The sequence below is a fragment of the Peromyscus maniculatus genome, chromosome 17, assembly GCF_049852395.1.
Source record: "Peromyscus maniculatus bairdii isolate BWxNUB_F1_BW_parent chromosome 17, HU_Pman_BW_mat_3.1, whole genome shotgun sequence".
Classification (NCBI taxonomy): domain Eukaryota; kingdom Metazoa; phylum Chordata; class Mammalia; order Rodentia; family Cricetidae; genus Peromyscus; species Peromyscus maniculatus.
Genome location: NC_134868.1, coordinates 45,160,145 through 45,180,055, shown reverse-complemented (window position 1 = coordinate 45,180,055; position 19,911 = coordinate 45,160,145). Strand labels below are relative to the sequence as shown.

General features: G+C 36.8%; 1 protein-coding gene across 11 annotated transcripts in view; it reads left to right on the top strand.

Annotated features, from left to right (window-relative positions):
• Positions 1 to 19,911, top strand: part of LOC102926471 (uncharacterized) — a 139,652-nt gene that overhangs the window by 40,233 nt on the left and 79,508 nt on the right. For 6 of the 11 annotated variants that reach the window (XR_013045368.1, XM_076553561.1, XM_076553557.1 and 3 more), the window contains 9 exons: positions 1,124 to 1,152; positions 1,249 to 1,321; positions 3,422 to 3,495; positions 7,310 to 7,403; positions 13,270 to 13,298; positions 13,394 to 13,466; positions 16,872 to 16,900; positions 16,994 to 17,066; positions 18,459 to 18,529. Coding sequence is in view for 9 of the 11 variants with exons in the window: in XM_076553561.1 (XP_076409676.1) it covers positions 1,124 to 1,152; positions 1,249 to 1,321; positions 3,422 to 3,495; positions 7,310 to 7,403; positions 13,270 to 13,298; positions 13,394 to 13,466; positions 16,872 to 16,900; positions 16,994 to 17,066; positions 18,459 to 18,529 (545 nt within the window). In the remaining 2 variants the exon portion in view is untranslated. Of the gene's footprint in view, positions 1 to 1,123; positions 1,153 to 1,248; positions 1,322 to 3,421; positions 3,496 to 7,309; positions 7,404 to 13,269; positions 13,299 to 13,393; positions 13,467 to 16,871; positions 16,901 to 16,993; positions 17,067 to 18,455; positions 18,530 to 19,911 lie in introns of all 11 variants that reach the window. The other 5 variants (XR_013045369.1, XM_076553556.1, XM_076553558.1 and 2 more) reach the window with 1 other exon arrangement.

Below are 19,911 nucleotides of genomic sequence, written 5' to 3'. Positions count from 1 at the left end.
AGAAGTGGTCATAATAATCCATAAACTAGTACAAAATTGAAATAGTAGCTTGTTACAAAGAAAGATTGTCTAGATAAGAGAGAAATTGCCTAGAAGGCATGAAAGTTCACACTGAGGAGACTCCAAAGAACTCACTTTCGATGCTATCAGTGTATTCTCATTCAAACCATATTATACTGTTGTGTTCCTGCACACATTATTGGAATCAGGAGGCAGTATTAACCACCTGGAAGCAGGAATGGAAGCAGGAACCATGGAGAAACCATGCTGCTCACTGGTTTGCTCCTCATGATGTGTTCAGCTTGCTTTATTATTTAACCCAGGATAATCTGCCCAGGTGTAGCACTGTCCACAGTGGGTTAGGACTTTTTACACCAATTAAGGAAATGCACAACAGATATGTCCACAGGCCATTCTTTTTTTAATTAACAATTTTTTATTCACTTTACATACCAATCACAGATCCCCCTCTTCCCTCCTCCTGTCCCTCCAGCCTCACCCCCAACCTACCCCCCATTCCCTCCTATAAGAAGGTAAGGCCTCTCATTGAGAGTCAGCAGAGCCTGGTACATTCAGTAGAGGCAGATCAAAGTCCCTCCACTTTCCTCAAGGGTATTCTTATGGAGGCAATTCAGCAATTTAGGTTCCCTCTTTCCAGGTGACTCTGGTTTGTTTTGACAAAACAAAACAGAACAAAACAAAAACCCAACAAGAATGCCTCAGAAGTCTTTTAAGTTATAAACTGTTCCATTCTACAACAGCTTTAACAGTTGATAAGAACTCAGGGTTATGATTTGCTTCTTCGATTGGGAATCCCTTTCCCTCTTATTTATTAGCATATTCATATTGTTATATGTGCCTTTTGTATTTTTGCTATGTTTATTAAATAATAATCTTATTTTGAAAATCTGAGCAAGTTTCATTAAAACTGGATTTTTGTTTCATGTTATGATCCCAACTAGACACACAAGCAAAATAAGCAAATGTCAAACCTGAAAAGCCCAAATGTAAAGTCATTCTTTACAAAGGTAGCCAGGGGGGGCTGAGTTCCAATCTAATTCTGCACGACTTGAGGTTGATCGATTTATTTACATAACGTTGATTATCTCTTTGGCTCTTTTAGAATCTGCGAAGGAGTATCCACCCTTGATGGTAATAGCCTTTATGTTTTCACTTTGGAAAATTTACGTCACCCTAAATGAAATATGATGCAATTATTGTTCCATTGTTCCTTCAAACCCCTTTCAGGCTCTCAATGAAATGAATGATTCTGTTCTCCATGAGGCAGTAGAGATGAAGGAAGCACAGATAATGCACGTGGGTAAGTACTGACTTCTAGCCAGCTACTCTGGAAAGACAGACTCTAAATATCTGAAATCCCCACAGATTTCTCACTCCTATCCCCACCCCCAAGATTAGATGAGACAGCAGCATTTGTCCTAAACAACACAATGTTACTGTGACATAGATTTTACAGAAGACATTAACACGCTGAAGGGACTGGTTTGGAGAAGCACCTTGAGTAGTTCTTTCTGCTTTCATGTCTCAACCTGATCATGGGTTCCTTCAGTAGCAAAAGATGTGCTATGAAAAGGACAAAGTGAACAAAACCATGTTAACACACCATAGACTGATCATTTTATATCTCAATTCATACCCTTTGTCAAGCAATGAGTAACATCTAACTCCCCATGGAACAATACTTGTAAATTTATGCACTTAATCAAATTTGTTCTTTACCAGGCACTGATCATTTATAACTCAAAATTGTCTGGAAATTTCTACTCCATTTGGGGCTGCTTCAATTTAAATTTGCACTGTTGCCTTCTACTAAATAATTTCTATCCACTTACTCAAGGCTCCCTTATATTGGCATCTTTGCCACATTTATAATGCTCCATGCCCACATCACATGATAACACAGACCAATTTAAAAATGCCAATGATCAAGCTTTTGTAAAACGGCCCACAGGAGGCTTTGGCAGATTTGAGCCAAGGTTCCCCAAAGATGCCATGAAGATGTGGTGCACAGTGGCATGGTGTGGTGGAAAGTTACTCACACCATGCAGATGCAGCATCCATGTGGAAAGTTTTATTATTAAAGGGGGAGGAGAGAGGGAATAGAGAGAAGAGAGAGATAGAGAGAGGTGTGTATGTATATATATATACATATATATATATAGAGAGAGAGAGAGAGAGAGAGAAAGAGAGAAAGAAGGAAAAGGGGGAGGGGGTTTCTCTTAAAGAGGACTTCAGATAAGATGACATGAGGATGCTGGGCAGGTCCCCAAGGGGTGGGCCAGAATGCATACACAAGCCCCTTATAATTACGAATGTTTTCATAATTAACTTCCATCCAAATCTCTACATTGAGCCATTTTTTTGGTCTACTCACTTGTCTGGTTTTATAGTGATGATGGTGCTATTCCTGTCACCATATTGCTACACCGGCACATACTCCATTTGGTACTTCTTTGTTGTTCCAGTATACCATGCTCTTGCTGTTTGATGTCCCAGTATCTGCATAAATCATTCTTTACCTGTGAGATCAGGCATTATGTAAAAAAAAAAATCTACTCAGCTCTTTTAATTTACAGTCCTCAGGATCACGATAATGAATTGTTCAGTATAGTGATTATTGGAATTTAGGCAAAAATAATGTACAAGACCACCAATGTAGTCCAGAAGCAAAATGAATAGACCAATAAAGAAACAATTTCCAATGGAAATGACAAAGATACAAAGGGAAGATGAGCAAAAGCACCAAGGGGAGTGCCATGGAAAGCAAGTGTGGTCATCGAGGCAAAGAGAACCGTAATGAAGAAAGACAGCCTGGTGACACTGAGCGTTTAGAGAAGGAAGCCAGCCTGTAGGAAGTGGACGTAGTGTTTCAGCTCTAAGTTACATTAACTATACATTAGAGTAACTACACAATGATCTTGTCTATAACCAGTCAGTTTTACCAATGTAAATTTCAAGTTCTGTAATTACACAGAATGAGTAGTCAGAGAGGAAAATGGACAATAGATTATGACATGTGACTCAATACAGAAAAGTGTGTGGTTTACTGTAAATGTTGTAATACTGCAAATACTGTAAATCCATATATCTTTTTCTATTTGCTTTCAAAGGTGCGTTCATTGGTGTTTAATGGAGTGATTGTTACTGACTCTTTGAGATGTGTGTATGTTGTGTACATGATACACTTGGCTGCTGTCTAACTAATGCACAGAGGCTTTTGATAGTTAAATAAGTCAGTAGTTATCCTGTTGAGTAAACCTGTTTGAAGATTATAACTGGAAAATCAAAAGCCCAGTTGGTGTTATTACTAATGTTTAATTTTTCTGTATATGGAACAATTGTTATCATGTTATTTAAATGTTTTCCTGGTTTATTTTAATCACATATGTGGACTTGCCAGAAGGACCAGCTGTAAAATTGACATCAGAGGAAGAACCAAATAGTCATGATGACTTTGAAAAGAATCCGCCACTGGTATTTAAGTATTTAAATTTGAATTACATATTGATGTTTCTCATGGTAAAATAATGTAAAATGAGTCCCTCAGAATCAATAGATCATGACTTAATGTTTAATTTCAACACCATTTACTTAGTTATGAAATAAGAATGTTTTTACAATATAAACTTAACATATAACCTTGATTCTTGGATGTATCTGAAAAATTTTATTTTTACTATTGTTTTCCATTTTTATAGCCTACTTACCTATTTAAAGAATAGATCAAATTTGAGACTTAAAACTAATCACTTTAAAGTTTGAATGATTTCAAGGGGACCACCCCACAATTTGATGCATTAGAAAGGGCCATTAGTTAAAAATTGAGGTTTCCTATGACCAGTCAGTACTATCAATGCATAAGTTTCACTTACACATTTTGGTTCCTAGCATCTCTGGTGTGGGAGATATCACAGGTATACACAATTAGTCCCACTTCCTATAAAGACAAAGTACCTTCCATCAGGGCCAGGGGTGCTATGCTCCAAACAATAACCTTCGAACTCATCATATTTCAATAAAGGGAGTCAGAAACTATATTAAAATGTTACCCAGTGACTTTACTGAATACCAGAATGTATCAGGACTGAATTTAGTGCAAACTGTTATGAGTTCATGTCAGTATCTAGAAGTCTAGTTTGGAGAAAACTATTGAAAAACATATGCTATTTGAATATATTAGTGTTTCAGGTCTCACAGTAGTCATATTACTTGCATGACTTTGAATAATGTAAATTACTAAGTATCAGCTAAGAACTAAGTAATCAGGCACTCAACATACAAAATTATGACAAAGTGAAAATAGAATCAGTAAACACTAACTTCTACAAAATTATGACAAAGTGAAAATAGAATCAGTAAACACAACTTCTTCATGAACATATTTGATGTCAAGATAGAGAATTTCATGTATTCAGATGTGATGGCACACTCTGGTAGGGTACCCTGAAGAGACAGAGGTGGGAAAAGATTGCTGTGCTTTACTCAAATTTATGATTGGGATGATAGTGTGAACAGAAATAAGAGCTCAGAGAAGATATTTCTGAATATAGAAGGACATGTAGAAGAGAACAGGAGTTGTCATATACTTATTACTTGAGTATGTATGTATGTATCTATTTATCTATCTATCTAATGTATATGAATATATGTAAGCTCATAAAATAAGTTGTCTTATGCCCCTTTCAGACATCCTTAGTGTTATTTATCTCTCCACCTTCCCTCTCTCCTTGTAATACACTTCTTACTCCACCCCAAGTCAAAACACTTGCCCTCTATTTTCCCCATTGTAGCTCCCGTCTCCTGCTATCCCAGTCTCTATACCTCCTTATCTATTCTGTCCCCCATGATCCTTTCCTATCATGGAGTGTGTTCTACCTACCAGAGCCACACCCTTAAAGAAAACTGATTCTTCCTTTCTGAAAAGCCATTAGCTGTCCTTAACTCTTCAGTTAGGGGAGAAGATTCATGTACTCATTCCCATTTCCTTCTAGAATACCAAATGGTTTGATCTTGTGATGACCTTGTGCAGGCAATTATAGATGCTTTAAGTTCTTAAGTATAGCTATTTTGTCACATCCTGAAGACACTATTTTGCTCTGTTCCTCTCCAACCCATGACCCTTACAATCTTTCTGTCCCCTCTCCTATAATGATCTCTGAATTGTGGGGAAGAGGTGTGATATAGATATTGCATTTGTGACTGAGCTCTCCACAGTCACTTACTCTTTGTTCTTTGGCCAGTTTTGAGTCTGTGCTAATTATAATCTGCCACATGAACACAAATATCTGTTGAGGTCTAAGATCTGCAGGTAGAGAGATGTAAACTGAGAGGACAATTTAATATTATGTCCCCTTAGTAAGATAAAAGTTGCAGGTATACCCTTGGGGCCTGTGAGATCATCCATCAATTATGGATTTTTAGCCAGAGGCACAGTACCAGGCATATGTTTCTTCCTGTGGAGCAGGCTTTAAATCAAACAAGAAAGTGGTTGGTTACCTCCGTAACATTCATACCACTACTACAAACATAGGCCTATCTTTCTATGATGATCATTATTGCAGTTCACAGGGTTCACAATTGGGTAAGACTGTTGATGATATTATTCTTCAGCTACTTATATTGCAAACTTCCAATACTATGAGAGCTAACCAGCACGGAGGAAGTTTTTTGGTCAGTCCCAACTTGATTTATCCACATTCTATAACCAATGTTATAGTGTGCAGTGTCTTCAGCAATAGGGTCTTATCATCAAGTTATGATGGTCAACCAAGAGCAATAGGAATAATCTCTACTGTTTTGGGGAGGGCTTCCCAGGGACATATCAGAGCAACAACTTGAGATGAGGTATCCCACACTCAGGCCCTGGGAAATTGGACAACGTATGGCTTCTGGGATAAGCATAGTGCCCTGTGTAGGGTAGCTCCAACTGAACACACGTATCCCCTCCCACAAATACACACACATTTGTGTATATATTTTAGAATATGAGATGTTCAAGTTTTTTTCTTTTTGTTGTTGTTGTTACTTTGATAAAAACCATGACTGAAAGCAACCATGGAGGAACCAGTTTATTATGCCTAACAGATTAGAGTTAATCATCAAGGGGAGCTGAAGCAGGAGTTAGAGTAGGAACCTAGAGGTAGGAAATGAAGCAGAAACCATGGGGGAACTGGGTTATTCTCCTTCACTTATTCAGCTTGCTTTCTTATGGAAGCCAGAGCCTCCTGCCCATGTCACTGCCCATAGTGGTCTGGGGCCTCCCATATCAGTCATTATTCAAGAAAATGCCCACAGACATGCCCTAAGGTCAGTCGGATGGTGGCAATTCTTCAATTGAGGTTCCTTTTTCTCATGTGACTCTAGTTTATGTCAAGTTGATAAACAATACAAAATTAAAAAAAATAGCACGAAAAGGTCGTTCCATCTTCTGGTATCTTCTTCAATGTCTTAAAGTTTTCATTGTACACTTGTACATTTCATTAGTTAGACTAATTCCAAGATTTTTTAACTAGGTTGCTATGAATGGAATTGTTTCTCTGATTTCTTTCTTGATATCTTTGCCATTTGAAGGTTAACAATTTTTGAACATTAGTTTTGTACCCCTGTACTTTTGTGAATGTGATCATCAGGTTCAGGAGATTTGTTTGATGGCTCGCTACATAAAATTTTTTGAAATATGTTTTTGACTTAAATGGAATTGCATCATTTTCCATCCTCCTTTTCCCAGCTACCTTCCCTCAAACCCCTTCCATGACTCCCCATTCTCAAATTGATAACCTCTTTTTATTTTTTATTATTATTATCTACATACATACATACATACATGTGTATGTATATGTGTGTATACACAAATTTATATAAGTAAAACATGATGAGTCATTATTATTATAATACTTTTTCAATATATACTTATTTTAAGTCAGATTTTTTTTTTTTATTTTTTGAGACAGGGTTTCTCTGTGTAGCTGAGTGCCTTTCCTGGAACTCACTCTGTAGTTCAGGCTGGCCTCGAACTCACAGAGATCTGCCTGCCTCTGCCTCCCAAGTGCTGGGATTAAAGGCGTGTGCCACCACCATCTGGCAAATTAGATTTTTTTTTATTTTTAAATTAAAATTTAAAGTTTGTACTCACATATAATGTGTTTGGATCTGATCCACATCCCATTTTTCCCCTCCAATTTCTCCCTGCCTCTTAAATTAAATTTAATTGATTTTTAAAATAGAAAACAGATTTTGCTGGAAAGTGATTTGAAAATGTTGTAACTAATTGTTGATGCTTATTTAACAGAATATTTTCAAGCAAATTCAAACACAGGATGTTGGTTATTTATCAATGGCTGAAAATCAAAAAGGAGAAAAAATGGTGATGTGTCAGGAAAAAGGTGAGGAATCTTACAATAAAATGTCCTTTGCTAGAATATTCATTTGAAACACAAGGAGTTATGTATACCCTGAGCCAGAAAAGTTACCTCTTAAATATTTACTAAGTAACAGGATATATTAGGTTGCAGTAATCTGCAGGTCAAGGACAAGTTTTAAGACGGCTAAATGAGTTGTATCACAAAGGGGGAGGGCTTGAGTTCCTTCTCAGGTGTTTAATGCCTAAGGGAGGTTAGGATGTAGGTGGGCACGGTGAAGAATGGGGATGCATTAAGAATGGTAGAAAAGAGCCGGGCGTTGGTGGCGCACGCCTTTAATCCCAGCACTCGGGAGGCAGAGCCAGGCGGATCTCTGTGAGTTCGAGGCCAGCCTGGACTACCAAGTGAGTTCCAGGAAAGGCGCAAAGCTACACAGAGAAACCCTGTCTCGAAAAACCAAAAAAAAAAAAAAAAAAAAGAATGGTAGAAAAGATAGAGAGGAAATGAAGGGAATGAAGAAAGGGATCATGTGGGGCGCATGAAATTCATATGAAAATCATAGGTAGGGGATTGCTCATGTGAAAACACCATAAAGTGAGCTGCTAATGCAGAATTGTGTGTGAGAGACTGAACAATGTGTTCCCATAGTCTTGTTTCCTCACTTTGGGGAAGGTATAAAGATCTGATGTATTAGATCCTTCTTCAGTGCTATATCTTGTGTATAATCAACATCTGTCCTCAGCTGTATATATTATTTAATGTCAGTTGAAAATGTTCTTAAATCCCAGTATAATACCATCAGACCTAAAATAGCACCAGAGAAAGGAAAGACATGAGGCTTCAGTCATAGGTTAAGAGTCTCCATCAAGAGACAAATTGGAAAGGAAGAAGTCAAGCTTTCCCTATTTGCAGATGACATGATAGTATACTTGAGTGACCCCAAAGATTCAACCAAGGAACCGATACAGCTTATAAACACCTTCACCAACATAGCAGGATTCAAGATCAACTAAAAAATAATCACTAGCCCTCCTATGTACAATTGACAAACAGGCTGAGAAGGAAATCAGAGATACACCACCCTTTACAATAGCCACAAAGGATATAAAATACCTTGGGGTAAAACTAACCAAGCAAGTGAAGGACCTATATGACAAGAACTTTAAATCCCTGAAAAAAGAAATTGAAGAAGATGTCAGAAAATGGAAAGATCTCCCATGTTCATGGATAGGCAGGATTAACATAGTAAAAAATGGCAATTTTACCAAAAGCAATCTACAGATTCAATGCAATCCCCATCAAAATACCAACACAATTCTTCACAGACCTGGAAAGAATAATACTCAACTTCATATGGAAAAACAAAAAACCCAGGATAGCCAAAAGAATCCTGTACAATAAAACAACCTCTGGAGGCATCACAATCCCTGACCTCAAGCTCTACTATAGAGCTACAGTAATAAAAACAGCTTGGTACTGGCATAAAAACTGACATGTGGACCAATGGAATTGAATTGAAGACCTTGACATTAATCCGCACACATATGAACATATAATTTTTGACAAAGAAGCCAAAAGTGTACAATGGAAAAAAGAAAGCATCTTCAACAAATGGTGCTGGCATAACTGGATATCAACTTGTAGAAGGCTGCAAATAGATCCACATCTGTCACTGTGCACAAAACTTAAGTCCAAGTGGATCAAAGACCTCAACATAAATCCAGCTATTCTGAACCTGCTAGAAGAGAAAGTAGGAAGTAGTCTTGAATGCATTGGCATAGGAGATCACTTCCTAAATATAACACCAGTAGCATAGATACTGAGAGAAACAATCAATCAATGGGACCTCTTGAAACTGAGAAGCTTTTGTAGAGCAAAGGATATGGTCACCAAGGCAAAGTGACAGCCTACAGAATGGGAAAAGATCTTCACCAACCCCACATCTGATAGAGGGCTGATATCCAGAATATATAAAGAACTCAAGAAATTAGACAACAAAATGCCCAACAGTCCAATTAAGAAATGGGCTATAGAACTCAACAGAGAATTCTCAACAGAGGAAGCTCAAATGGCTGAAAGACATTTAAGGAATTGCTTAACATCCCTAATCATCAGGGAAATGCAAATCAAAATGACTCTGATATACCACCTTACACCTGTCAGAATGGCTAAGATCAAAAACACTGAAGACACCTTATGCTGGAGAGGATGTGGAGCTAGGGGAACTCTCCTCCACTGCTGGTGGGAATGCAAGCTTGTGCAACCACTTTGAAAATCAATATGGTGCTTTCTCAGAAAATTGGGAATCAATCTCCCCCAAGACCCAGCTATACCACTCTTGGGCATATACCCAAGGAATGCTTAATCATACCACAAGGGCACTCAGCTATGTTCATATCAGCATTGTTTGTAATAGCCAGAACCTGGAAACAACCTAGATGCCCTTCAATTGAAGAACGGATAAATAAAATGTGGTACATATACACAATGGAATACTACTCATCAGAGAAAAACAATGATATCATGTGGTTTGCAGGCAAATGGATGGATCTAGAAAAAAATCATCCTGAGTGAGGTAACCCAGACTCAGAAAGACAAACATGGTATGTACTCACCCATAGGAGGATACTAGATGTAAAACAAAGATGACTAGACTGCTACTCACAACTTCAGGGAGGCTACCTAGAAAACAGGACCCTAAGAAAGACACAGGGATCGCCCAATGACAGAGAAATGGATGAGATCTACGTGAACAACCTGGTTGTGAATGAGGGTAATGAAGGGCAAAATGCTAGAGAATGAGAGCCTAAGGGAGTGGGAAATCCCAGCTGGATCAAGAACAGAGAGGGAGAGCAAGAAATAAGAGACCATGATAAATGAAGACCACACAAGACTAGGAAGAAGCAAAGTGCTAGAGAGGTCCACAGAAATCCAAAGATACCTCCACAATAGACTATGGGCAATGGGTGACCGAACTGACCTACTCTGGTGATAGGTTGGCCAAACACCCTAATTGTCGAGCTAGAAATCTCATCCAATGACTGAGGGAACTGGATGCAGACATCCACAGCCAGGCCCCAGGTGGAGCTCCAGGAGTCCAATTCGCGAGAAAGAGAAGGATTTGTATGAGCGAGAATTGTTGAGACCACGATTGGAAAAAGCACAGGGACAAATAGCCAAATGAATGGAAATACATGAACTATTAACCAATGGCTGAGGGGCCCCCAACTGAATCAGGCCCTCTGGATAAGTGAGACAGTTGATTGGCTTGAACTGTTTGGGAGGCACCCAGGCAGTGGGACCAGGACCTTTCCTCAGTGTATGAGCTGGCTGTTAGGAACCTGGGACGTATGCGGGGGACACTTAGCTCAGCCTGGGAGGAGGTGAGGTGACTGGACCTGTTTTGACTGAATCTACCAGGTTGAACTCAATCCCCAGGGGAGTCTTTGCCCTGGAGGAGATGGGAATGGGGGGTGGACTGGGGGAAAGGTGGGTGGGGGGAGAGGGGGGCTGGGAGGGGGGAGGACAAGGGAATCCATGGCTGATATGTAGAATTAAATTAACTTATAAAATAAAATTTAAAAAAGTCTCCATCAAGAGGTCCATGGAATATCCCAAAGTTCGTGCTTTAGGATGTTGATTCAAACTGGGAGATGTGGTGGGAAAATTATGCCACATAGAGAATAGATTCTGTAGAGTTCAGTTATAGTAAAGGAATTTTGAAAGAGACTCACTGACCAGAGCTGCTCAAATTTTCATCATCAAACTGTTGTGGACAATGTTTGAAATAATTTTTGCTCAAATTTTCTGGGGTTCCTCATTTCTAAGAAGGTGTCTAGTGGTGCAGTCGGTGTTCTAAGCACACCAGTGTGTGTAGACTTTTCATTAAAGAAATCGAGAAAGATCCTTTGGTGGATAGTTTAAGACAGTATCTAAGAAAACCGAAATATTATTATTATTTCTGAAGGGGAGAATGAACACAGAAATGCCATGGAGAAAATGTAATTCAATGAGTTTTTTTTTTTTAATCATCAATTCCACATCTATTCTATCTACATGTTTGGAGACTTAATCTGTACAGTTGTATCAACACCAAATGAAAAGGAAGGGAATTTACTTATAAGATCAATTTACAAAAAGGAAATAATGTGCTGGGAAGATTACATAGTGGAACTGAAGATAGGAAGTGTCTTATTTTGCTTTCTGTTGTTGTGGTAAACACCATGACCATGAGCAACTCAAGGAGGAAAGGGTTTATTTGGCTTACATATCCCTGCTCGCTGCCCATCAAGGGATGGGTGCCAAGGCCAGTCCCTGGAGGCAGGAACTGTAGTAGAAGCCATGAAAGAATGCTGATTATGGACGTGCTCTTCCTAGCTTACTCAGTTTGCTTTATTATATACCCCAGGAGTGGCTCTACTCGCAGTGGGGCTGGGATGTTCCATATCAATCAGTAGTCAAGAAACTGCTCCACAGGCTTGCCTGCAGGAAAATCTGATGAGGGCATATTATCAACTGAGGTTCCCTCTTCTCAAGACTCTATCTTGTGTCTTGTGTCATGTTGATTTAAAACAAACAAACACAGGAATAAATAAGTAACATATGCAAATTTAGAGTTAATGATAAGGAACTGTAGGGAAACCATCTCAGAAATCTTTGATATATGTTGATTCAAATGAAAATGAGATTATTGCTATTATATGAGTGATTGGAACCAAGAGGGAGTGAGAGTCATGTGGTGAACTACAGCACTCGGTTATCTCTGTAAATGTAAGGTATCAAAGATGTAGATTATAATGATCTTAGGGATTCAGAAGAGATTTATTTAAATGCAGAATCATCATCTGGTTTTGAAATAATAGCTAACTTCCTTATAGGATTGTTAATTGATGAAATTCTACTTGACTGTTTCTATGCTTCACCAAGTAATATAATTGTAAAAAAAGGACATACATGGTTATTTATTGAATACATAACATCTCTAATATTAAGCACTACTCTGATTTGAGATGTAGCAAATCAGTACTTTATTATTCTTTGGTGACAACTTTGTTTTTTGTTTGACAATCATATCTCACAAAGTGATTTTTAATGAACTATTTTTGTAGTTGTTGGTTCACACACACAAACACACACACACACACACACACACACACACATATATATTAACTTTGAGATATATTCACACTCTTGTATCCTCCCTTTTCTTATAGTTTGGGTTCACATATATTATGAAAAGCATTTACCAAAAAGACACATATACTGCAAAAAGGAAATAAAGTCTAAATGTCTAAATAGTAGTCCACATATGTGTCCATTGAGGAGAATCTTTATGCAATGTCATTCTGCACATGAATACCTGCACTGATCAAATTTCAAAACTACAATATGTAAATCATTTACATCTTTGAAGTTTTAAAGTTGACTGGTGGTGCAGAAATTAGAATATGATGTGGAGAACATGAATAGCTCTTATAGTGTTGTTTGAATGTCTCTTAAATGTTTCATTAGAGATATGTGCTGACCCATTCAGTTATTAACTTCAATGAAGGAAATGCCTCCTCATGTCATGATTTCTTCCTAAAACTGCAGATCAGATTTCTTTCAATCAGTTAACAATCTCACATAGGAATATATGCTTTTCCTACAAGATCATATTCTTTTGCATAATTTTAAGTATAATTTACAACTATGGTTTAATTTTGTTCATTGGATTTCTGCATGTTCCTTAGTTGTCTAAAATAAAACAAAGTAAAAATTCATTAAAAGAAAATTAAATAGCTATTACCAAGTGATCTGTGATGATTATTTTTCATACTAACTCTTCATAAATATAGAGTCAATATTGCCATATTTGTGTTTAATTGACTATGTTTCTTGAACATTTCAGAATTTTCTAAGAAATGCCCTCAATCAAAGGTAGTTACTTTTAATTTTATTCTGAATCATTAATTTCATATTCTATTACTGGCACAAGAACCATTAAATATCTTTTTTTTTAAAAATTCATACAGCCTACCATTGTAAAGGAAGAATCTCTTCCAAAGGAGGCCTGGGATATGACTCCAGTGAAATCATTTTTAGCAGGTAAATTTTGTAATGTTAATTTCTATGGGACAAGTACCTCAAAATATTTGAAATGCTCACAGTCTCCTCATTACTGTCCATATTCTCCAAATTTCATTGAAGAATTTGAAGTAAATAAAGCAGTTATTGGTGTTAATCTGAATGTTTCAAGAAAGGTATTTGCTACTTCAAGGTAATTTGTTTAAAGTTGATAACAAATCATTTATATCTTCTTTTATGTGTCTTTATTGTGGTGATATATTTTTCTAAAAATATCTCATGCTTTCAAGGGGACTGAATTTTTGCCAGACCCTATAGTCAAATTAATAATATGCCTTGAGGCCAGGTGGTGGTGGCACACACCTTTAATCCCAGCACTCAGGAGGCAGAGTCAGGCGGATCTCTATGAGTTTGAGGCCAGCCTGGTCTGCAGAGTGAGTTCCAGGACAGGCACCAAAACTACACAGAGAAATCCTGTCAAAACAACAACAACAACAACAACAACAAATATGCCTTGAGATCATCTAAGACTATATATTCAACCTACTATTCTACCATGTACTAAGCCTGTTTAACAGGCCAAGAAATGCTGGAAGTAACATGTAGATATAGATCAATGACATCTGCATATGGTTTCAAGTGCTTTTTGGGGTTAGTTGAGGCCAACTTGAGCATATGAGATCTCAAAGCCCGCCCCCACAGTGACACACTTCCTCCAACAAGGCCACACCTCCTAATAGTGCCATTCCCTATGTGTTCTTCAAAGAGGAGTCAATGGGGGCCATTCCCATTCAAACCACCACAGGCAGGCAACGGGGACACATTAGTAACACACAACAGGCAGACTACCGATAATTCAGTAATCACAAATTACAGAGGGAAGACAGGGAGAGAAGCAGAAATGTCAAATTTGGGTTCACTCTTGGTTAAACTCCTCCAAGAAGAAATTTCTGTTTTCATGCCTTAAAGGGACATGGGCACATTTTTCATGTCCCACTCAGAGGTTTCTCTAGTCCATAACCAAGACAATTATATCTATGTTTCTATTATAAAGTCTTCTTAGATCCTAGGAAAACACCATGCAGGTCTAAAAGAGAGCTGAAAACAAAGGCCTGGTGTTTCAGTCATAAGAGTGGTCAGGAATGCAGCCATAAAGTAAACAACCCTGAACTGTCATTGTTTCCTATTCTGCTTCAAATTTAATACTGGAGGAAAAATATATCAATTATACGTTAAATTCAATAAAATTATAGCAAATAATTTGGACAGAGACTTCTTTAGCAGACTAGTTCTTTCTAATTTTTCTGTGGAAAGTCGATTTATTTTTAATTTTGACAGCCTATTTCATAGTGTTTTAAATTAATTAACTTTTTATATACTTACATATCACATATTGAACACTTTCTACTCTTAAACTCATACCCTGGATATTCTTATAGTTTAGATTTACACACATCCCCAGACATATTAACTAATAATTTAAAGAATTGTGTAGTATAAGAGAACCTGCCGAAGTTCCAATAATAACCAAAATGTGAGTGCGTAGAGTAGTAGTTCTTAACGTTCCTAATGCTGCCACCCTTTAATACAATTCCTTGTGTTGTAGTGACCCCCCAACCATGAAATTATGTTTGTTGCTACTTCATAACTGTAATTTTGCTATTGTTTTGAATCATAATGTAAATATCTGATATGTAGGATATCTGACATATGACTCCTGTGAAAGGGTCATTTAAGCCAAGGGGTCATGACCCATGGGTTGAGAATCACTGCCCTAGACTCAAGTCTGCTCATATCACCTTCATACACCCTTGCCTAGCTCTGGACATTAAGTTCTGGCTTTGTTTGTTGAGTTCCCTAAAATACTATCCTCTAGGACTTCACTTTAAGACCTAGATCCAGATACTAACCCAGTATGAGGCAGGCTAGAATCTCACATCAAATACACAAGCAACAAAAGAAATCAATATGCCAAGATCACAGTAAAAACCACAAGCAATATGAAAGTTCTTTCCACCTCTTCTGAAGTGTTCCCTTAGGTGAGAGAAATTTTTTTTGTAGATGTATCCATTTAGACTGAGACCAACAACTTTGCATTCTGATTGGTTGTGGTTTTCTGTAGTGGTCTCCATCTGTTGCAAAGAGAAGTTTCATAGATGAGGGATGAGGACTGCACTTTTCCTTTGTGAGTGGTTGTCAATTGAGATAATTTCTTATTAGGGTTGGGGAGCCTATGTTCCCTTCCCCGTCTCAGTGCTGGAACACCATTTGGCTGAGACCTGGGTAGGTCTTGTGCACGAGTTTATCTGTTAGTCTTGTTGTGTCTGGAAGACACTATTTTCCTTGTTGCTACCCCATCCCTTCTGAATCTTACAGTCTTTCTGTCTCCTCTCCCACATAGCTCCCTGCTGTGGGATGGTCTGTATGTCAAATTACTCTGATGGTCAATAAATAAAACACTGATTGGCCAGTGGCTAGGCAGGACTAACAGTGAGGAGAAAAGAAAGAACAGGAAGGCGGAAGGAGTCACTGCCAGCCGTCGCCATGACAAGCAGCATGTGAAGATGCCGGTATGCCACGAGCCATGTGGCAAGGTATAGATTTATGGAAATGGATTAATTTAAGCTATAAGAACAGTTAGCAAGAAGCCTGCCACGGCCATACAGTTTGTATGCAATATAAGTCTCTGTGTTTACTTGGTTGGGTCTGAGTGGCTGTGGGACTGGCGGGAGACAAAGATTTGTCCTGACTATGGGCAAGGAAAACTCTAGCTACAGCTCCCTGAACCTTGAGGGGAGGAGTCAGATGAGGATAATCCATTTAGGACTGAGTGCTCTAAGGTTTCTCACTCTACACATTGTTCAGCTATAGACTTCTGTATTATTTCTTATCTACTGCAGGAGGAAGCTTCTCTGATGTTGGCTTAACAAGACACTGATCTGTGGATGTAGCAAATGTTGTCAGGAATCATTTTATCGCTACGTTTCTTTAGCGGAACAATAGTATTGGGTTTTCCCTTAGGTCCATGGCCTATTGGGTCTCAGGTTCTTGGCCACCTGAGCAGTGTTGGGCTTGGTTTCCATCTCATGCAGTGGACCTTAAATCCAATCAGACAGTTTTTGGTTATCACCAAATGTTTGTGCCTCTATTGCGTCAGTGTTATATTTCTTTGGATTGCGCTCTTATTTATGGGAAACTCTGAGTTTATTTTCAGCTATTGTGTTATTTTTTTTCCAGTTGATATCTTTGAATTGCTCTTTCTTGGTTTGGCCAAACACCATAAACCATGCAAGAACCCACCAAACTTAACATGAAAATACCCATTCTCATTCATGAGGATTATTTTCTATACTAATTCTACATGAATGTATATGGTAAATATTAGGTTTCCATGGAATTCACTATTCCTCTCTTTGACATTTTTAGACAGCCCCAAAGAATATCCTCTATCAAAGGTAATTAATCTTTTATTTTTTCTGTATATCTAACCTCATCTTTCATGAAATGTTCAAGAGTTACGAAAGTACCGTATTTCTAAACCCATACAGCCTACTCTTGAGGAAAATGATTCTGTTCCAAACAAAGTCCCTGATATAAAGTGTGGGAGGTGGTTCCAAGAAGGTGAGTTAATAACATTAATCTTTATGGAACAAGTAAGTATAAATGTTTGAAATGTAATTTCATTACTTATCCTATAAACAAGTAGTTCTTTTTTAAAAGTAGATTCAATAATCTACCTTTTATCTTATCATATCCAAACTCTCTCTTTTTTCTGAGTATATTCAAAATTCTACCTTTTATCTTATTTCTATATCTTCCATTTTTTGGAGTAGATTCAATAATCTACTCTTTTATCCTATTATTTCTATATCTTTTTTTCAAAGTAGATTCAATAATCTACCTCTTATCTATATCCTCTTTTTTCTTTTTTCAAACATTAATAGTTTTTAACATTGATTCTGTCCTCATATTTACAATTATCTAAGTTGTAAAAATGAATATGAAGGATATTTTTTCAAATATTAATGTGCAACAATCTTTAAGTTTTATATAAACCTTTGATAGTCTCTTTCCTATCCCTTCAGTATTAACTCTCCTGATGTGACAGAACATTAGTCACTTAGCAGTCTCTTTTACTAATTATTTTCATGGTTTTATTCTTTTTGTCCTCAGTCTTCCTAAGATCACTCTTTAGGGGTCAAATCAAGCTTTACTTCTTGAAGTTCCTGATTTAAACTTTTGCCAATGACTTTTAAATTTCAAGGGTAGTTCTTACTAGGAACTTCATAAATAATTATTGTTTAAAATGAATTTAAGACTGACTGTACAAAGATGAAGGTAAAATTGTTCTTTCTAGTCCAGGAGAAAATGATTATATATGAAGAAGTAACTTATAATTCATGTTATAAAAATATGTGTTGAAAAGTGTTACCAGCATACCACAGACAGCAAATTATATCTTATTACAAAAATATAACCACAATAATAATATTTTCAAATATTATATTAAGTCTTAGGTGAAAAAAGAAGCTTTTCAAAGTACCAGATAAGATAAAAATTTTAATGTAAGGAGTAGGGTGTTCACAAAATTAGGTTCGGAAGGGAATAGTTATTCTTTGAAGAAAATGGCTAATTGAACTCCCAAATTCACTCTTATAAATAGAGAATATATTTCAATATGATTTTGTTTGAACCCACATGTTTTTTATTTTTATTTCTGTAAATATGTTCAGCATATTTGGTAGAATAGTTGGGAATGGGCTTTAGTATTTATTCATGCCTGTAACATATCATTCTCTACTGACTATGTGTATATGATATATTGAAGCTTTTTGTAATTACATGGATTTCTCAAGTCAGTCAATATCCAAATAACTTTAATTTTAATCAAAGTTTTTAACTGGAAAATTAAAATTCAGTTTTCATCATTTTGGATATTCTATAGGCATATAGACTATGATTCAAAAAAGTCTTCTGAGAGTGTTTTAATTATCTATATGGATTTCTCAGCAGAATCAGCTGTACACGTGCCATCAGAGGAAGAGCGAAAATGTCATGATGTTCCTGAAAAGAAACATGGAGTGGTACATAAGTATTTACACTGAAATTTTTGTTTAAGATAATTTTCTTTGGTAAATGGTGTACCACAGTGCACACAAAAATTCTCTAGACTGCTCTTGAGAATCAATAGATCATAATTTAAAAAACTTATTTCAAAATTTTTATTCTGATTTAATACTTTCTTATCCCATAAGAACATATTATACCTTATAAGTTACACAGCTTAAGCAAAACCCTGTCCTTGGATTTACTTCCACATTTTCTTCATTATTTTTGCATTCCAATCCTAGAAATTCCTTACATGTTAAACATCAATCAAAATACTTTTGATTAAACAGACAATGTAGCAGTGTTTGCTCCTGAATTTATTTTGTGCCTATGTATTGTCATCCCCAGTCACTCAAAAGTTGAGTTTAACTCAAATTTGAAATACCAGCCATCACCTGAAGTTTCAGCTCTTCCTTTGTTACCTAGTAATCTTCAGTAGTCTTATGGCAGAAAAGAGGTGAGCAACATCATTGCCTGTTTAATCACACTGTAGAATGGAACTTGTGCTGTTCTGTTACAATGTATTGAATCTTATATGCATTTCAACAATAAAACCATTAGTATAATAAACATGATACCCACTGACTTTCTTGGCATTATACTATATCAAGACTCAATATAATACAAAGAGCATACATGTGTGCTACTATATGGTTTTATAATTATACTAAACAATTGAAAGACTCATGATGTTGTAATGTAGCTGTTAGTACTTGAGGCCTCTTGGCATAACTTTCAATTGTTCGGACTTTAAATAATTTGAATAATTTATTCAGTATTAAGCAAGTGCTAGGCTGTGAGATCCTGGGGGTTGTGGTAGAAGGTGGTAGTATAAGAGCAAAACAACAAAATAATAGGAAAAATAGCATAAACGTTATGTAGGAAGAGACAATATCGTATTAAGTTGGAAGGGTTTGTGTTTAAGTTGGGTGTGGTAGTGACAGAGAAAATTTTTATTGCAATAATATATTTTGGGATGTGACTGTGAGGGTCCCAACCAAAGGACAAAGAAGGGGCCATGGGGAATGATGTCAGAGAACATGAGGAATAAGGTAACAGTGGCTCATAACTGTTACCCATTTGAGACTCAACATTTTGGACTAGCCAGAAAACTTGAAGAAATAATATCATCATCATCATCATGGTCATCTTGCAGCTTATAGAATATGGAAAATAAAGTGTGTAAAAAAGAACCTGGTGAATTTCATACACTTAGAAGAAATGTTTTTATGCCTTTATTTGAATTAATGCTTGCTCTATTTTTTGTATTTCTTCAATGTGAAAGGCCTGCCTATATTACCTCATATTTACATGTTATTCAAATATATCCTAATTTTTTTCATATTTCTTCACTATT